The sequence below is a fragment of the Delphinus delphis genome, chromosome 1 (genome assembly GCF_949987515.2).
Source record: "Delphinus delphis chromosome 1, mDelDel1.2, whole genome shotgun sequence".
Lineage (NCBI taxonomy): Eukaryota > Metazoa > Chordata > Mammalia > Artiodactyla > Delphinidae > Delphinus > Delphinus delphis.
Window position 1 is genome coordinate 163,507,740 of NC_082683.1, and position 18,180 is coordinate 163,525,919.

Consider the following 18,180-nt stretch of genomic DNA (forward strand, 5'->3'; position numbering starts at 1 on the left):
GTTTACAAAATGGCAAACTAGTTTTGCAGTTAGTCCTTACTGGCTATCCCTCCACTCCTGTCCAAGGAAATGCTTCAGTCAAAAGATGCCTTATGCAGATAGATCTCCATTATCTCTAGTTTCAAAAAATATACCATCAGTGCATGGTATTCTCAAAGTTAACTTCATGTCCTTAGGCCCCAGGTTCATTCTGACCTTCTCCTCTTCTATGTTTATCTTTTTCCCCTCCTATCTTTTCCTTTGCATTGCAAATTAACTTCTAACTATCTAAGCATTACATAATAGTATTCTCAACAAAATTATATACAAATAAATAAATTAAATAATGAAAGTAAAATATAAATTATAGAAATAAAACTATTCTTTGATTAATCCTCCCCAACAATTCCATCTGCTCTCACCAACCCAGATGCAACCCCACTGTCTTCTGTGCATGGTTTCAGACATTTTTCCTTTTTATTCACATTAGTTGATAGAAAATCTATGGTACTGTTTTTCCGTAAATCATGTCTTACTGTCCATTTTGTCCCACAATTTGCTTCTTTCACCCAACAATGTTTTGGAGAGTTCTCCATGGTCCTACATGGAGATCTAGTTTATACCTAATGACTACATACTGTTCCTTAGTGTGACTGTACCACAATTCCTTTAGTCATTCCATGATTCAGGGTGTCTCCAATTTTCCACCATTACATAAATAGCTGCAGTGAACATCCTGGGACATGCTTGCCTGAGTACTTGGTCCTGGGTGCTCATCAGGTGCTTTCTAGGGGATCCCATCTAAGCCTCTCAGCAGCTGTATGAAGTAAGTACTGACATCATCTTTGCTTAGTTGGTGAAGTGTTTGAGGTGAACTTGCCAGGGCTTCTTTAGGGGTAATAATGAGTGGTGCGTTTGCAGGGCAGTTTACCCTCCTCTAAGCGTAGCATGTTTTAAGGACACCAAAGGCTTTGTTTTAATCAGGTACAGTAAGACATGTAGACATGGAAATGACTGTCAGGAAAGAGGTGTTTTTCTTTATACTCACAATTCCCCAGAAGCAGGAGGCATGGCAAATCATGCAGGGCCCCTTGGGGAAGCACCAGGACTGGCCAGGAGGCAGAGGGAGTGAGGGGTGCAGTGGGGAATGTGTGGTTTTCATGGAAAGGAATGGTGAGGTGGGTAAACAAGTTTATAATAGGCTAGTTTGAATAATTTCAGTGGGCTCTGAGGCATAGGGGCTGTCCCTAGTTGTCTGGTACCTGGCCCTGTGGTGATTATGTCAGGGGGATAGTAACTCTAAGTGTGAGAGACCATAAAGGAGGTACTGGGGTGTGTGGGCTCTAGTTTACTATCTCTAGGAATTGCTTAGCCCTGGGAAGGGCAGTCTCTCCAGGGTCAGCAAGGCCCCGGGTGTCAAAGCATCAGAATACAGAAAATAAAAGACCCGGTTAATACATAGCAATTTACACTCGTACCAGCAGAATATGGGAATTCCCTTTTCCCTGCATCATCACCAAACACTTGATGTTATTAGACTTATATGTGTAGTCCATCTGATAGGGGAAAATAGTGCCTGTTGTTTTAATTGGCATGTTCTCATTAATTAGTGATGTTGAGTACCTTTCACGTATCTTTGGTCCAATGGTGAATAGTCCATTCCTGGCTCCTCTCTCCAATTTATTTCCACTCCTCCACAGTCTTCTCTCTTTTTCTTCAGATACAAACCAAACTTCCCTCCATGACTTTCCAAGCCTTTCTCAGTATGGCACAGGTGCTTTTTGGAAGTTTTACTTCTTGGCATTTCCAAACTTGTCTTCTAAATTCCACACTTGGTCTCTTTCCCCACCCCCTCCTTCCTGGTCTTTACACAAGCTGTTCCCTCTGCCTGGAAACTCACTGCACCTTCTCTTCCTTTTCTTCCCTTTACACACACACACACACACACACACACACACTTCTATTCATACAACGTATGAAGTCACCCCCAGGATCCTTTTCCAGCACACTCCATCCTATCTGCTTTACAATCTTAGCACTTAGCCTGTGACCCTGTAATTGCAGATTTACTTTTCTACTCTCTCCATAGGTTATAAACTGGTTGAAGACAAAGATTGTGTCTTTTATATTTTTGTATCCTCCACACCTAGTACAATGACTGAAACATGTCAAGTACCCGAGAATACATCTTGAATGGAGGAAGAATGGGTGAGACGTGACTGAATGAGCACTTCTTAAAATTTAAGTATAGTTGATTTACAATGTTTCAGGTGTACAGCAAAGTGATTCAGTTATACATATACACATATATATGTTCTTTTTCAGATTATTTCCCATTATAGATTATTACAAGATATGGACTATAGTTCCCTGTGCTATACAGTAGGTCCTTGTTGTTCATCTACTTTACATATAGTAGTGTGTATCTGATAATTCCAAATTCCTATTTTGTCCCTCCCTCCTTTGGTAATCATAAGTTTGTTTTCTACGTCTGTGAGCCTATTTCTCTTTTGTAAATAAGTTCATTTGTATCATTTTTTTAGATTCCACATATAAGAGATATCATATATTTGTCTTTGTCTTCTCTGACTGACTTCACTTAATATGATAATCTCTAGATGGACCTATGGCAGGGGGACAGTGCTGGCATGGTACCAGCATGTTGCTGCAAATGGCATTATTTCACTCTTTTTTATGGCTGTGTAATATTCCATTATATGTATGTATGTATATATATAAAACACTTCTTTATCCATTCATTTGTGGATCAACATTTAGGTTGCTTCCATGTCTTGCCTATTGTAAATAGTGCTGCTATGAACGTTGGGGTACATTGTATCCTTTTCGAATTAGAGTTTTTGTCTTTTCCAGATATATGCCCAGGAGTGGGATTGCTGGATCATATAGTAACTCTATTTCCAAATGAGCACTTTTATCCTGTTCCACACTCCAGCCTTGGAAGGGTGTCTCCTCACTGAGTGTGTTATCCATCCAGGACAGAGGTGGTGGGTGGGTCATATGCTTTGACAATTCTAGATCTGTACTCAAAACCAGCATCTAGTGCAATGCTACGCTATGTTCTAGAATGTCTTGAGCTCATTAAATGGGTTGTGTTTGATTCTGTGTTTTCCTGGATGGGCAGGATTGAGGAAACTCAGAGAGAATATCAACTGACTTCAGTCTGGTTTTCAATGCCAGGGCAAGATTGGTGGGGAAAGTCTCCTTTCCTTCTGCTGTTAATCAGTTAATTCAGAAAATAATTCTTGATTGCTCTACTGTGTTCCAGGCTCTATGTTTAGCAATAGGTGGACCAAGTAGAGAAACACTTGCTCCCAGAGAACTCACAGTCTACTCAGAGGCACGGTACCAGTCTGCTAAGTGCAAGCACATTGGGATGAATGAAAAGGTGTGGACTGTGAGAGGTGCTTCGTGGAGATAATGTTTAGACACTGAGGGTTGATAGGACTGTGAAGCAGTGTGTCTTCAAAGCTGGCATTCTGGGGTTCAGGGGCGCAGGAGCTGAGAGGTGCTCAGGAGGGAGGATGGAAGGGCCACAGAGCAGAGTGGTAGAGTGTGGTTGATGCCATGCTGGACATAAATCCTTTCAGACACTTCCTGTTCAAGTGCCATCGTGTCCTTTCTCCGCTCACAAACCTCCAATGGCTTCTCTTCTCACTCTGAGTAAAACCCAGATCCCTGCCAGTGCCTCTAAGGTTCACCTCAGTAGGAGACCTCTCCGACCTCAGCCCCCCTAGTTGTCTGCATCACTCACTCACTCCAGCCTCATTGACATCCTTCCTGTTTCCTGTCCACAACAGGCATGCTCCTGCCTCAGGGACATTGCATCTGCTCTCCCCTTGCCTGGAAATGCTTTTCTCTCAGAAAACTGCATAGCTCACTCCTTCAGGTTTTTACTTAAATGCTACCTTCCCAGTAAGGGCTTCCCTGCCTACTTTATGAAAAATTTAAGCCTCGATCTTTGCACACCACATGTGATAGACTGCCAGTTTCCCGTGACCCCTTCAGTCCACTCTCTTCTTGCTTCTGGTCATCTGTTTGCCCCATAAAGACTACATTTCCCAGCTTCCCTTGTAGCTAGATATGATCATGTGACTAGGTTCTCACTAATGATAGGTGAGAGAGTTAATTTTTGTGTAACTCCTGCCTCCCTTGCCTGAAAGGAAATTGTTTGCCTTAGATTCCCTTTTCTTATCACTCTCCCTCAGACTGGACCCCAGACAGATCAGTGACCCAGCTTCAGTCCCACACATGAGGACAGTATCTTAGAGGATGGCAGAATAATGAGGTAGAAGGAATCTGGGTCCCTGAATGACCCTATGGAGCAGAGATGCCCCATCCACCTAGAATAGTAAGACATTCACATAAGGGAGAGAAACTTCTATTTAAGTTACTGAATATTTGGATCACTTTGTTGTAACGACTCTGCCTATGCTCTAACCTACACATCTCCTGTATAAATTCCCTGATTTTATTATTCTGCCTAGTACTTCACACCATCTAACACTCCCAATATTGTCTTCTTTTGTTTATCGTGTGTTCCTTAAGTAGACTGTGAGTTCTTCCAGGGCAGGGGGTTTAGCATCTTTGTTCACTACTGCATCTCCAGCACCTAGTACAGTGCCCAGTTCATAGTAGGTGCTCAATGAATATATTTGGAATGAAATGTTATTGTCCACTGAAAATGAAATCAAAGGCTATGCCGTGAATACAGAGCTTCAGTAAGTTTTGAAAAAAAATCCTAGGGCAAGGTGGGGGGCAGTAAGAGGATGGGAGAGGGGAGGGGAAAATGAGTGAAAACAGTGAGGAACGTCATTCATGGAGGATTGAGAGAAGCGTGGCGTCCGAGGAGGGGTGGAGTTTTTAATCAGGTCAGAAAAGCCCCTCGGCTCTCCTGTGTTTGGGAGGGAGGCTCTGGGGGCTTTGCTTCAGCATGTCTCCCCACTGGTATTGGTTTTGGCACTGACTTTTATATGAAAGAGGAAGAAAGATTAAGTTTTTCCCCATTTAGCAGGAAGGAAGTCATGCTCTCTCCTGCATTCCATCTACGTTTATTCTCATCCTCTTGAGAAAAATCTATATCCTAATATTCAGGATAACTTGCCTAGAATCCTTGAGGTGGAAGGTATTCACAGCAATAGCTGTGACGTATTGGGAAAACCATTAGGATGGAACTGAACTGCTTTAGATTTAACCTGACGCCTTCCTAGGCTGGGTGGTCGTGAGTAAATGGATTGAACTCCTTTGTCTTTAGCATCCTCGCCTGTAAAATGAGTGTAACACGGGACACTGAATAGTGTCCCCCCAACCTCCTGTACCTCAGAATGTGACTGTATTTCAAGACAGGGCCTTTAAAGAGGGAATAAAGTTAAAATGGGGTTGTTAGAGTGGTCTCTAATCCGATATAACTGGTGTCCTTATAAAAAAGATTAGGACACACACACACACGCACACAGAGGGAGACACCAGACACTTGCACACACAGAGGGGTGACCATGTGAGCACACGGCAAGATGGTGGCCATCTGCAAGCCAAGGAGAGCAGCTTCAGAAGAAACCAAACCTGCTGACACCTTAATCTCAGACTTTTGGCCTCCAGAACTGTGAGAAAATAAATCTTTGTTGTTTTATGACACCTAGTGTGTGATATTTTGTTATGACAGTCCTAGAAACTAATACATGAGATAATGTGGAAAGCTAACAAAAGGGTGTGCTGTACCTGCACTCAAATACTTGTCTTCTAAAGTTGCATTAATAGAAGCAAATATTTAAAATACAGGATGTGCCAGTCCTGTCGTATGCTGGTCAGAACCCATAGAGTGAATGTGGAATCCCCTTCTGGAAACAAACTCTGATTGCTTGGGGGTGGGTGGCCATTGTGAAACTGGGTCCCATCCAGAGAAAGGCTACAAGGCTGACGAGGAGTCTAGGCACTGTTACACTGTGCGAAGTAGCTAAGTTTAACCCAGAGAAAGGAAGAGTTAAGGGGACATAAAGCCATCTCCAAATGGGTAAAGCACTGTCTTAAGGAAGAGGAATTCCATCTAGCTGTGTGGGCCCAGATGGGAGAGCCGGAACCAGTGTGTAAAAGTTTCAGGGAGGTAGGTTTCAGTTCAGTACAAAGAGGGCTTTTCTAAGACAGCTGTGGGCAAACATTACAGGCTTCCTCAAGTATTCCATGAGGCTGCATGACCACTTAGCAGAAATGTCAGAGGGGGGACTCAGGCACAGGTCCTGTGTTTGCACCAGATAAACTTGGATGTTTATTTCAATCCTGATATTCTCTGTACGACTGGATTGTACTTATCAGCTGGAGAACAGGTCTCAATAGTGCTTAGACATATCTCTTATGATTATAAAGACATACACATGGTCAACAAATGTTTCTGAGTTTGTTGATTTGACGGCTTATTAGAAAGCTTTAGAAAATTTACTGAGAAAAACAATTACATAAGTATTCAAACTCTAGAGGTCAGTCATAGGACCCTGGAAGCATGGGTACCCAACTAAGATTCTGGAGCCCCAAAGCACAAGCTTCAGCAGAAACGAACTTGTGCAAGTGAAAAATCTTAAACTTATTCTATACAAAGCTGCCATCTCAGTTTTACAAAGCAAAAATAAATAAATAGAAAAAATGCTGAATTAGATTTATTTACTAAAAGTTAATCTATCCTGAAAGAATTTGTTAAAATTACTCCCAGTAAGAGTCGACAGAGTAAAAGCTGTAATTTCCTGACTACCATCAGTATGTGAGATTTGGGGAAAGCCGACGGAAGCAGAGGATGATTTGGTGGCGGTATCCGAAACATGGTTTTCATATCCACAAATTGCTACAGAATAATGGGGTGCCGCTGGTTCTAAAGTGCTGCCTACCTGCACCACCTCATCAGCTCACACCCCTTAACTACCGTGGCTGGGACGGAGGCCCTCGGAGCCAGGCAGGCCGAGGAAGACCAGTTTTGCGCAGGGCCAGCGGGCGGCCAGAACCAGTGGGGAGTGAGTTGCACCCTTCTGCGGGCTGGGCTCGGGCACCAAAAGCCGCAGAGAGACAACACCGACAAGGCGAACTCTCTCCAGATAAACTTGGATGGTTCCGAGGCAAACACCTTCGAACCCCTTGGGTTCCGATCCACAGCCCCAGAAGCACACCCCCCCCCCGCCGCCCCCTCCTCCGTACTCCACCTTCTGCAGCGGCACCGAGGACCCTCCCTCTCCTCGCAAGGAGAGCGCGCGCCGGGCGGAGGTTCGGAGGGGCCAGCGCATCTCCCAGACAGGCTCAGAGTCCTCCTGCACAAGCCTGCCGCTCGCAAAAGGGCAAATATCAAGGGAGCGGGGGAGCGGGAAGAGTGTCATTCGGGCTCTGAGCGGACACGCAGAGCCTTGGTGGGACCTGGTGAGGTGCGGAGAGCTAAACGCAGGAAAGGAAGAGACTTTGGCAATTGGCCGTCCCCCGCCCCGCCCACGTGAACCCCGTCGGTGGTGAGGGTCTCGGGGTGGGGACCGGCCGGGCTGTGCACTCTTGTCCCACGGGTTGGAGCCACCACCGCGGCAGCAGCCTAAAGCGGAGCCCTCTCCCGCGCCGTGCCGCGCTCTGGGGGCACGGGAGGACGCGCGGAGGCCGCGGCGGCCACCCGGGCTCGCGCGCAGCCCAGGCGGAGACCGCCGTTCTGCGCCAGGAAAGGGGCGACCCGGCCCTAGGCCTGTGCCGACAGGTGCAGGCGCGCGGGCTTCCGATTGGTTGCGGCGGCGGCGGGTCCCTTCCCCCTCCCCGCGCTGGCGGGGCCCCTTCCCCAGCCGCGGCGCCGGCTGGGTCTGCGGAGGCGCGTGCCCGCCGCGTGCGTGTCCGGGCTGCGCGCCTCCGCCCCGCCCCCGCCCCGTCCCTCTCTCCGCGCCGCCGCCGCGCGCTCGGGAGCTCAGGTAGCGGGCGCGCGGGTGACTCCTCGGGGGCGCGCGGCCGGACTACCGTCCTCCGCCGCGCAACTCCCGCACCCGTCCGCTCCCGGAGCCTGGGGAGGGAGAGCGCGGGCGGGGGGAGCTGGAGCCGGGCGCCGCCGCCGCCGCCGCCGCCGCCGCCGCCGCCGCCGCCGCCGCCGCCGCCGCCGCCGCCGCCGCCGCCGCCGCCGCCGCCGCGGCTTCCGTCTCGCTCGCTCGCGCAGCGGCGGCAGCAGAGGTCGCGCACAGATGCGGGTTAGACTGGCGGGGGGAGGAGGCGGAGGAGGGAAGGAAGCTGCATGCATGAGACCCACAGGTAAGACCGAGAGCCTCGGAAGGGGCTTTCCATCTCGGGGAGGCGCTCGCAGGCCGAGGAGGGGGAGTTGGTGCCTGGTTCTCCTCCCCGAGGGAGGAATTTTTTGACAGCGCAGAGAAATCTCACTGGGGACTGGGCAGTAGGACCCATCCCGATCCTGGGGAAAACCAGAGAAGTAGCTGGGGGGATCCGGTGCCACCTCGTGAGATTGCTAGGAGTGAAATGTGTAGGCCCGGGGAAAAGTGTTTTTTCAGCCCCGAGAGGCTGGAAGGCTTTAGACTTTCCTGTCGTGGTCACAGCCGCTGAATCCGGGGGACCGGCACGGAGCCAATGTGCGCTAACCCCTGCCCTCCCACCCCTCCTCCATCCCTCCCGCACGCGCAGCATCCCGCGGCGGCAGTTACTCAGTGTACCCCGCGCTGGGGAGAAGAGGGGGGAGCTCGCAGTGGGAAAGGGGGCGGGGGCCGCGCGGGTGAGGAATGGGAAAGGAGCAGGGGAAGCCGAGGGTCCCGGTCCCAGGGCGGAGGAGGGGGAGCGTGGCCCCCGGCGCCCTGGCAGCCTGGGGTATCGTCGTGTTCGCTCTTGGTTGCAGACTCTTGCAAGCCGGATGCCCTCTGTGGATGAAAGATGTATCATGGAATGAACCCGAGCAATGGAGATGGATTTCTAGAGCAGCAGCAGCCTCAGTCCCCCCAGAGACTCTTGGCCGTGATCCTGTGGTTTCAGCTGGCGCTGTGCTTCGGCCCTGCACAGCTCACGGGCGGTGAGTGACCCCGCCGTGGTGGGGAGGGCCTGGGACGGCAGGGAAGGGGAGCCTGGCTGGCAGGATAGCCTTGCCACTACGCCCCCCCTACACCCCACACTTCTGGGGCACCTGAGAATCCAAGGAGCCCCTGTGTCCCAGCGTGAGACCACCCTTCTTCAAAACCCCTGGAGTTCCCAGAAAATTCCTCTGTGGAGCCTGCATAGATTCACACACCCACATTCTGTCTGGAGCTTCCCACCAGCCGCCCATCCTGGCTTCTCTGAAGGAAAGACAATAAGCCTGGCCCATTATTCTCACTTTGGCCAAGAGAGAGAGAGAGAAAGAAAGTGGTGTATTTGTGGCGAACGTGTGTTTGTGGACCTTTGACCTTGGTCTGTGCCCTCAGCAGGGAGAGGTCAGTTTTCAGCTTCTGGATTTAGGCCAGAGTTGCAAGAACCACCTTTGTGAATGTAAAGGGTCTGGAAATGTGACCAGACTGGCTGCAGGACAGCTTTATTTGAAAGTTAACTTTCTCTTTGCCTTGGGAGGTGGTGTGTTCAGGCATGCCCGTGCATGTTGACGGTGGGGAGGGGATGCACAGTTGTTCCTTCAGATGTGTTTCTGGAGAACTGCTTGGCTTTTCCAGGTCTGAGTTACAGGGGGAATAAAGTTGAGTGCTTTTCTATGAAGTGGAAGTTAGCTGAAATCAAATTCAGAGCCTCAGTCCTCAGAGGCGGCTGATATCTGACATATTCGGTTCTGGTGGGGAGGGCTGTCTTTTGGTTGTGGTAGAGGAAGATGGATGGCATTCCTGTCTGAATTTCAGAGCCTAAGGGTCTTTCTGCCACCACTGCTCTTTGCTGTCCGTTCCAGATTTCCTGTGAGAGCTTGCTGATGTGGGCATATTAAAAGGACAGAATCATGTTTCTGGAGCTGAAAAACTGTTAATCTACAAAGAAATTATAATTGGTGGAAAAGCAGGTATTGATTGATAACAAGTAAACCATTTTAGTGTTTTAAAATATTGCCGTTTTAGAGAATTCAAAGGTGAAGATGGAAATAATGAGTGAAAAATTAGTAGAAGTGGGGGAGGGCACTACCAAGTTGGGCTTTAACACAGAGGAATCAATAACCCAGGCGTTGCACTTAGAGGTCTGAAAGATGCCAGGAGTCTAAAGGAGCTTCCTGTGATGTGCATGTTTATCGGAATTAGTGAGAAAACACTCACTTTGGCTGGGGGACCCGGTTTTGGTTTTTCAACAAGGGGTAACTTTTTTGGTGCTCCCTTTTTTTTATAAAAATGTCTCTGAGGCAGGTGTCCTCTTCATAGAGACCAAGGTCAAGTGGGATGGCAGGCCAACACCTGTGTGGCCTGCCAGGGCTCTGGTCACAGCCTCTGTCCGCCCGTGAGCTTTAGCTCCACTTGGAGGGTGACTGAGACCAGGTGGGCAAGACAGCCTCGAGCAGGGCCTGGTCATCACCTCCCCTCTTCCCTTTTCTTTCTTCCAGTTCTAGCTGTCATTTCCTTAAACCAGGTGCACGTGATTCTCCATCCTCTCTGTTCCTTTCTCCAGTGTAGGTGACAGGTTAGTCAGGGTTCATCTGTGTGTGTCTTGACTGTTGTTATTGGAAGTGTGAGGTGTGAGCACAGCCTGGACTTGGCTGGCTCTTGGTTCTGCCATTTGTGTTTACAGAGCGTCCCCCCACTCAAGGATCTCAGAGCTCAGTACACAGCACAGCCCCCTCAGTCTCACATTAGTCACCCGTGCGGTTGTACAACACGTCTTTTACTCCCCTCTTCCGAGAGGCAAAGATATCAACAGAAAGATCCAGGGCCTTAAAGAAGGCGGGACGAGGGTTGCCTGTTACCTATCCCTTCTTTTTTTTTTTTTTTTTTTTTTTTTTGCGGTACGCAGGCCTCGCACTGTTGTGGCCTCTCCCGTTGCAGAGCACAGGCTCCGGACACGCAGGCTCAGCGGCCATGGCTCACGGGCCCAGCCGCTCTGCAGCATGTGGGATCTTCCCGGACTGGGGCACAAACCCGTGTCTCCTGCATCTGCAGGTGGACTCTCAACCACTGCGCCGCCAGGGAAGCCCTACTTCTCCCTTCTTAGTTCCCACACACTGTAGAAAGGCTGGCCATCAGCTTTGTGTCATCTGGAACTCCCTCAGGCTGAGTGTGATTTCTGGAAGCTGATTTATCATTTCAAAATTCTTCCATGAATAAACAGTTTGGGTGGAAAAGCGTGGTGGAGGATGTTCTATGGAGTTTACTGTACAGAGATTTCTTTCTTAGGAAAGAAGTCCACGTGGAGGCTACAGGGTGGTTTCATTAAAGCAAATTCATTTTAATTCTAGACCAGTACTTCTAAAATTTTAATGTACTTATGAATCACTTGGGATCTTGCAAAACGGCAGATTCTGGTTCAGCTGGTCTGGGGTGAGCCTGAGAGTCTCCGTTCCCAACAAGCTCACAAGTGATGCAGTCGCTGCTGGTCTCAGGACCACACTTTGATTAGCAATGCTTTCGACAAAGAATTCCTTAAAACAAATTGGTTCTGGCTCGAGACTTTCTGCCGTCTCTCTCAAATACCCAAATACAAATGGCCTGTGAAGAGGCAAAAGTCTCACCCAAGCGTCTAATCTTTAGGTGATACACAGAACTGAAAGTCAGCCCTCAGAGAGTGCTGTCTTTTTTTTTTTCCAACCATGAAAAGGTGCCTATTTAATAGACACCGTTCTGAAATGTGGATTTTCATTTTTGATTGCTTTCAATGGAAAAGGAACATGACAATAGCAAGATATAATAGTCTCAGCTAGGAGGGGGAAAAAAAAGAGCATATGCCCAATACAGGAGTTACAGTAAAAGCCTGAACTAGAAAGGGAAAAATTGAGCAAGTGATCAGATGAAGAAAAGGAGGGAAGAGAACTCTGTCAAAAACGAAGTGCTTTCTCCTAGAAAGCCAGAGGTTCAGTTCAATTCTCAGAGCCCTAAGGGAGCTTTAATGAGCCTGAGTTGGCCTGAGGTGACTTTTGGACGGCTCTTTCCAGGTTGCCGTTTATATATTAGGAAAGAGGACCCACATTTGGGGCCACTAAAACCATATACTGTGAGAGGAGTAACATCAGGTTTATAGGGAGACACAGGGCCTCGCTGTTCCCAGAATCTGGACGCAGCACAGCTTCGGCTGCTTCTCTCTTCTTCCCTCTCAGTATGTGTTCCCTGAGATGGTTTTTGGGTATTTGAGGTCTGCCCGGAGTGGTCCACCCAGGCTTAGAGGAAGAGAGCTAAGAGTTTGCTTTATGTTTAGGTCCTTGAAGGCGAACTCATTAGTACAACCTTATAGTATCAGGAACACTGGCCACGCTCTGCTACTTGATAGCTTTGGGGTTTTGGGCATTGGAAGCCTCAGTTTTCTCATCCATAAAATGAGGATGATGCTGCCTAACTTTCGGGGTTGCTGTGAGGGATGGGAGTCATGAACACACTCAGTAAATGTAGACAGTAGTGAGCAGGGGGCTAACCAATCTGGAACCTTCCCGGCCTTTGTTTTATTCATTCGGTAAAACCTGTGACAAGCACTGCTGTATATAATGTTCTTTTCCCCTAGAAGAACCCTTCCTTCCTCTCTATTTTTTGCCCAGTGAACACATTTCTCTTTAAGACCCAACTTATAATGCCATCATCTCTTTCATTTCCCCCCCTGCACTAGGTATAACCCTTTGTCCTAGTGTCATCTCATCCACTAGAGCATAAGCCCATTGAAGGCAAGAACCTTGACTTTATTTATTTTCATGTCCCAGGCACCCAGCACAGCATCTGACACACAGAAGATGCTCAGCTAATGCTGACTGACAGCAAGAAAAGACATTCCCAAATTGCTGACACACCGTTTAGAAAATAATTACCATGGGCAGTTACAAAAGTACTACAAGAGTGTCATGGCGATTGAGGCCACTTCCACTTGGAGGAGGCCTGGGAGGTTGGAGGAGAACTCAGGAAAGGTTCTAGAGAAGAGGTGGCACTTAGGATGAGATCTGAGGGAGGCAGTGGTTGGAGCATCTCAGGGGAGAGACACCTTGTGCAGAGGTGTGGAGGTGGTGACGTCATTGAACTGTTCAGGGAGACAGAACAGTCTGGATCATCTAGAACATGGTAGACCTGCAGGGAACCAGTAGGTAAGGAGGAGGAATAAATAGTTTGGGACCCAATCATAAGCCCCCGTGAGGATTCCGAGTGTCGCACGGCAGGCAGTGGGAACCACTGAAGGGTTTAGAGCAGGAACGTAATATCATCTGAGCTATGCTCCGTTTCCTTTCTCTGCTTCCGAGTCTCTGACCCAGGGCACTCCCCGTTGGGCTGCCCTGTCTGCACATCAGAGTTGTGGCACTAGTACCGCTGGCTTAAGCTCCTGGAGGTCTTGTTTGGGCCATGTGGCCGTAGCATTGAGCTGTGTGCCAGCAGGCAGGAACAAATGCTGTCTGCCCAGCTCACTGAGTTGGAGGTGCCAGTCTCTTGGAGTTTGAGAAAGATTTCTTACGTGGTAGAGCGTAAGCTTCTCCTGCAATGTTATGTCTAAAAGCCTCAGTTTCAACCTGTACTTAATTCAGTCTATAAACAAAAGTCCCAGCGCCTCAAATTATAAAGCATGTTTCTTCAACAAAAGGCCACTCTAATATAAGCAGCATGGAAACGCTTTTGATTTATCCCCGAGGTGAAATCGGAAAGCTCTGGGAGACAGGAGAAGGATTTCATACCACAAATAGCGAATCTCTCATCTCAGAGGCCTGAAGTGGCAAGTTGGAGAGAGTCAGTGGTTCTTTAATTCCTGAGAGTAACAAAGAGTGTAGGTGAAGATTGCTCTCCAGTAAATATTGATTAAATACGGGAAGAAAAGCACCCATGTGGCGCTCTTCCTGGTGTCAGAGGCATATTTCAAAAGCTTCCAAAAGGCCACGGAGACTTGCCCTTAGCTGGGAAGCTCTGGTACAGCTTGAGAGCCCAGTGTTCTTTACAGGGGTGATAGATCAAGTTCAGTCTCTGCTGTTAAATAGCCACGTGGCTTTGGGCAAGTTGTGTAACTTCTCCTGAGCTCAATTCCTTCCATATCACGAACATTCTTTAATTCTGTGATTATAGGAATTTGATGGGTTCTGAACACTGTGGGTAAAAGCCAGCTCTGTTTTCTCCCATCTATTCATCTATCTTTTGTGAGTGTCTGTTGCATGCCCTGGGGATACGAAGATAAGGGAATTGAACGTAGTCCTTGATCCTTAGGAAAGCAACAAGTAAGGGCTGGTTTCTTCTAGAAAGTTTGAATGCAGAAGGTTGCCTCAAACTGTTTTCTTCACGTACATTTTTAATTCAATGGAAAATTTAGTGTTATTTATTGATACTGAAGAGGAAGGTGATTTTTCCAGACTTCTTTTATCCTTGTCTTATTTTGCAAGCTCATTTGGTGTTTGATAATTGAAATAACCACACTTAGTAACAATATGTCTAAAGAGGTCACTGGGATCATCGTCTCTGAATTGAGGGAAAGAAAGGGGCAGAAAAATAGGTTTTCTGATTTGTTTAGAAGCACAGTTGCATTTCGCCAAAACCAACCGCAGCACTTAGGACAGATGCCTCAGATGTAGATTCTCATGGATCAGATGCAACATTTTGTTGATTTATTGGTCCATTCTCACAAGAACAAACTGTCAACCGTTGCTAACCATGGAAGATTGGAAAAAGATGGGACAAGTTTTATTTATTTTATTTTATTTTTGGGGGGGACAAGTTTTAAATTGGCCAACACCTGAGTGATGGATAAAAATTTGTCAATTGTTGTAATAATACTAATGGCAAACCTTTAGACAGTGCTTACTCTGTGCCAATGCTGTTCTCCTCATTTACATATATTAACTCATTTAATCCTCATGCCAGCTCTACGAAGTAGGAACTATTATTGCTCAGGGTCACCCCGATAGTAAGGCATGGTGACCCATATTATCCTTTTAATTGTAAACTTTCTCCGTAGGCATGGAAATGCTAATCTCTAAATGCATTTTTTTGCTTTTTGTGTTTCAACCCAAGTATTTCTCTTTAAGCCACAGTTATCAGATATTTTGGAACTGTGGCCTGCCCCACCTTGGAGTAAGAGAACTCTTTTTTCAATTAAAGTATAGTTGATATACAATGTTACATTAGTTTCAGGTGTATAACATAGTGATTTGATAGTTTTTAAGATTATACTTCATTTAAATTTATTATAAAATATTGGCTATATTCCCTGTGCTGTACATTACATCCTTGTATCTTATTTATTTTATTTTTAAATTATTTATTTATTTTATTATTTATTTTTGGCTACATCAGGTCTTAGTTGCAGCACGCGGGATCTTTGTTGAGGCATGCGGGATCTTTCCTTGCGGCGCGCGGGCTTCTCTCTAGTTGCGGCACACAGCCTCCAGGGCACGTGGGTTCTGTAGCTTGCAGCACGCAGGCTCTCTAGTTGAGACACGTGAGCTCAGTAGTTTTGGTGCAAGGGTCTAGTTGCCCCGAGGTGTGTGGGATCTTAGTTCCCTGACCAGGGATCAAACCTGTGTCCCCTGCCGTGTAAGGGGGATTCTTTACCACTGGACAAGGGAAGTCCGTCTTATTTATTTTATACATAGTAGTTTGTACCTCTTAATCCCCTTCCCCTATTGTGCCCCTCCCCTCACTGGTAACCACTTGTTTGTTCTCTGTATCTGTTTCTGTTTTGTTATACTCATTTGTTTTATTTTTAAAATTCCACATGTAAGTGAAAACATGCAGTGTTTGTCTCTCTCCGTCTGACTTACTTCACTAAGCACAATATCCTCTAGGCTTATCCATGTTGTTCCAAATGGCAAAATTTCATTCTTTTTTATGGCTGAGCAATAGTCCATTGTATATGTATACCACATCTTCTTTATCCATTCATCTGTTAATGGACATTAAGGTTGCTTCCATATCTTGGCTGTTGTAAATAATGCTGCTATGAACATGGGGCCGCATATATCTTTTCAAATTAGTGTTTTCATTTTCTTTGGATATATGCCCAGGAATGGAATAGCTGGATCATATGGTAATTCTATTTTTAATTTTTTGAGGAACCTCTGTGCTGTTTCCCATGGTGGCTACACCAGTTTACATTCCCACCAACAGTGTGCAAGGGTTCCCTTTTCCCTACATCTTCACCAATGCTTATTATTTGTTGTCCTTTTTTAAAAAATTGTTTATTGGATTATAGTTGAATAAAAATGTTGTATTAGTTTCTGCTGTACAGCAAAGTGAATCAGTTATACATATACACATAGCCACTCTTTATTAGATTCTTTTCCCATGTGGGTCATTACAGAGTATAGAGAAGAGTTCTCTGTGCTATACTATTAATATATTAATATTGTTATCTTTTTGACGATAGCCATTCTGACAGGTGTAAGGTGGTTTTTCATTGTGGTTTTGATTTGCATTTCAGGGGCGCTCTTTTGTGTTGTGACTCAAAAGCAGAAAATATATAAGCAAATCAACAACAGCAACAGCATCTCTCAACTCGAGAAAAAGTGAGAGCCACAGTGCCTGAATCTTGAGCTCCGAATGGAGAGAGGGAAGGGGCTAGAAACTCGTGAACTTATCAGGATGTGTTTTATTTCAATTCCAGTCTCTTTGTGACTGTCTGAGGAAGGGGGTCAGAATGAATGAGATATGCTCTGAGTCTCACCTGCCCTGAGGAGGAAAGGGTGTGAAAACAAATGGCTGGTCTCTGGGGCCTTCCGTTAGTGACTGTCAGACCATCACCGTCCCCTCCTGTTTATTGTCCCCAATGAGATAGCCTTAGTGACTGTCAGGCCATCACCATCCCCTCCTGTTTATTGTCCCCAATGAGATGGCCTTAGTGACTGTCAGGCCATCACCATCCCCTCCTATTTATCGTTCCCAATGGGGTAGCCTTCCTTGGAGGGGTCCTTTTCCATGCCATGTTGTCAAGCACTAATAATAACTTTAGCTAGTATGTGCTTAGAATGTTATGGTTTGCAAGGTGTTTTTACATGTATCACCACCTTTAATTTTCTTAACAACCCAGTGAAATGAAGAGATTTTGATTTTTTTCTCTCTCTCTCTCTTTTTTTTTTTCTTTTTAATTTGAAGAGACATTCTCTGGGAGGTTGATCTCCTAAGGTCCCACAAACAGACAAAGACGGATAAGCGGCCAGGCCTATTGGTCGAGACTTATCTCTTCGGGGCCAGCCTTTAAACCTGTCTTTTCATTTATACGATGTAGATGATAATCTAATTAGTACATATCAAAAGATAAAAAGAAAAATTATGGCTGAGGATCATGGGCACCACGAAAAGTTCCTTCAACAGCTTTGAATTAAGAATAAGGTTTGATATTTGATGAGATCTGAGTGCTGTTTACTCTACTGTCCAGGAAGATGTTTGTGTTTGATGGTATGAGCTGAAGACACTAAGTTTTAAGGAAGCATTTGGCCCAGTATTTCTTCTTTAAGAAAAAGATTGCTCTACTATTCTAAGACAGAAGAAATTATCCACCCAGGAAGAAAAACAAATAGAAATAAGTAACTTGCTCACAAACTGGAATTGAAAGTGCATTGGAATATAGCTTCTTCATTGAGAGTATTGTAATTGCTTCATTCATCTGAAACAGGGTGAACTGGGAACATCAGAGAAGTAAAACAAAATAATTCTTGACATTGTCTGGCGATGCCAGTGAACTTGGGAGCACTATGGTGGGTGAGCCTCCATTAATTTACCGTGGGGTAAAGCCACAAGCAGCCCCAGAGGGCCTGTACACAAGTGTGTACACAAGTGTGAGCACGTCCAGTGAATGCCTGGTCTCCAGGAACGGATTTTTATCCTTAGAGGTGAGAGGACTTGCAGAGCCCAGTAGGATTGGTTAATAATCATTTCATCACTATCCCAATAAACTGACCTTTTCAAGGGAGAGGATGAGTAAGGTTTTCTGGAAGTGACAGTTCGACCTGGTTATCTCACGTTTCTGTTTGCAGTGGGTGACTTTTATGGCCTGGAATTACCAGTGAGGGAGCAGAGCTGAGCAAGGAGGGTCACTCGTGTTCGAGATGCCTTTTTTCTCCGAGTCACAAAATACAAAAGGACCTTATTTCTTTGGTTTGATTGCATTTATAAAAGGGATATGTGA

At 46.4% G+C, this 18,180-nt stretch overlaps 1 protein-coding gene across 2 annotated transcripts in view; it reads left to right on the forward strand.

Annotated features, from left to right (window-relative positions):
* Positions 1–8,191: 8,191 nt before the first annotated feature.
* The window catches only part of SUSD4 (sushi domain containing 4), a 120,239-nt gene continuing 110,250 nt past the window's right edge, over positions 8,192–18,180 (forward strand). For both annotated transcript variants that reach the window (XM_059997928.1, XM_059997935.1), the window contains exons 1-2: positions 8,192–8,244; positions 8,837–9,007. In XM_059997928.1, the coding sequence (XP_059853911.1) occupies positions 8,872–9,007 (136 nt within the window). In that variant the 5' untranslated portion in view covers positions 8,192–8,244; positions 8,837–8,871. The remainder of the gene's footprint in view (positions 8,245–8,836; positions 9,008–18,180) is intronic.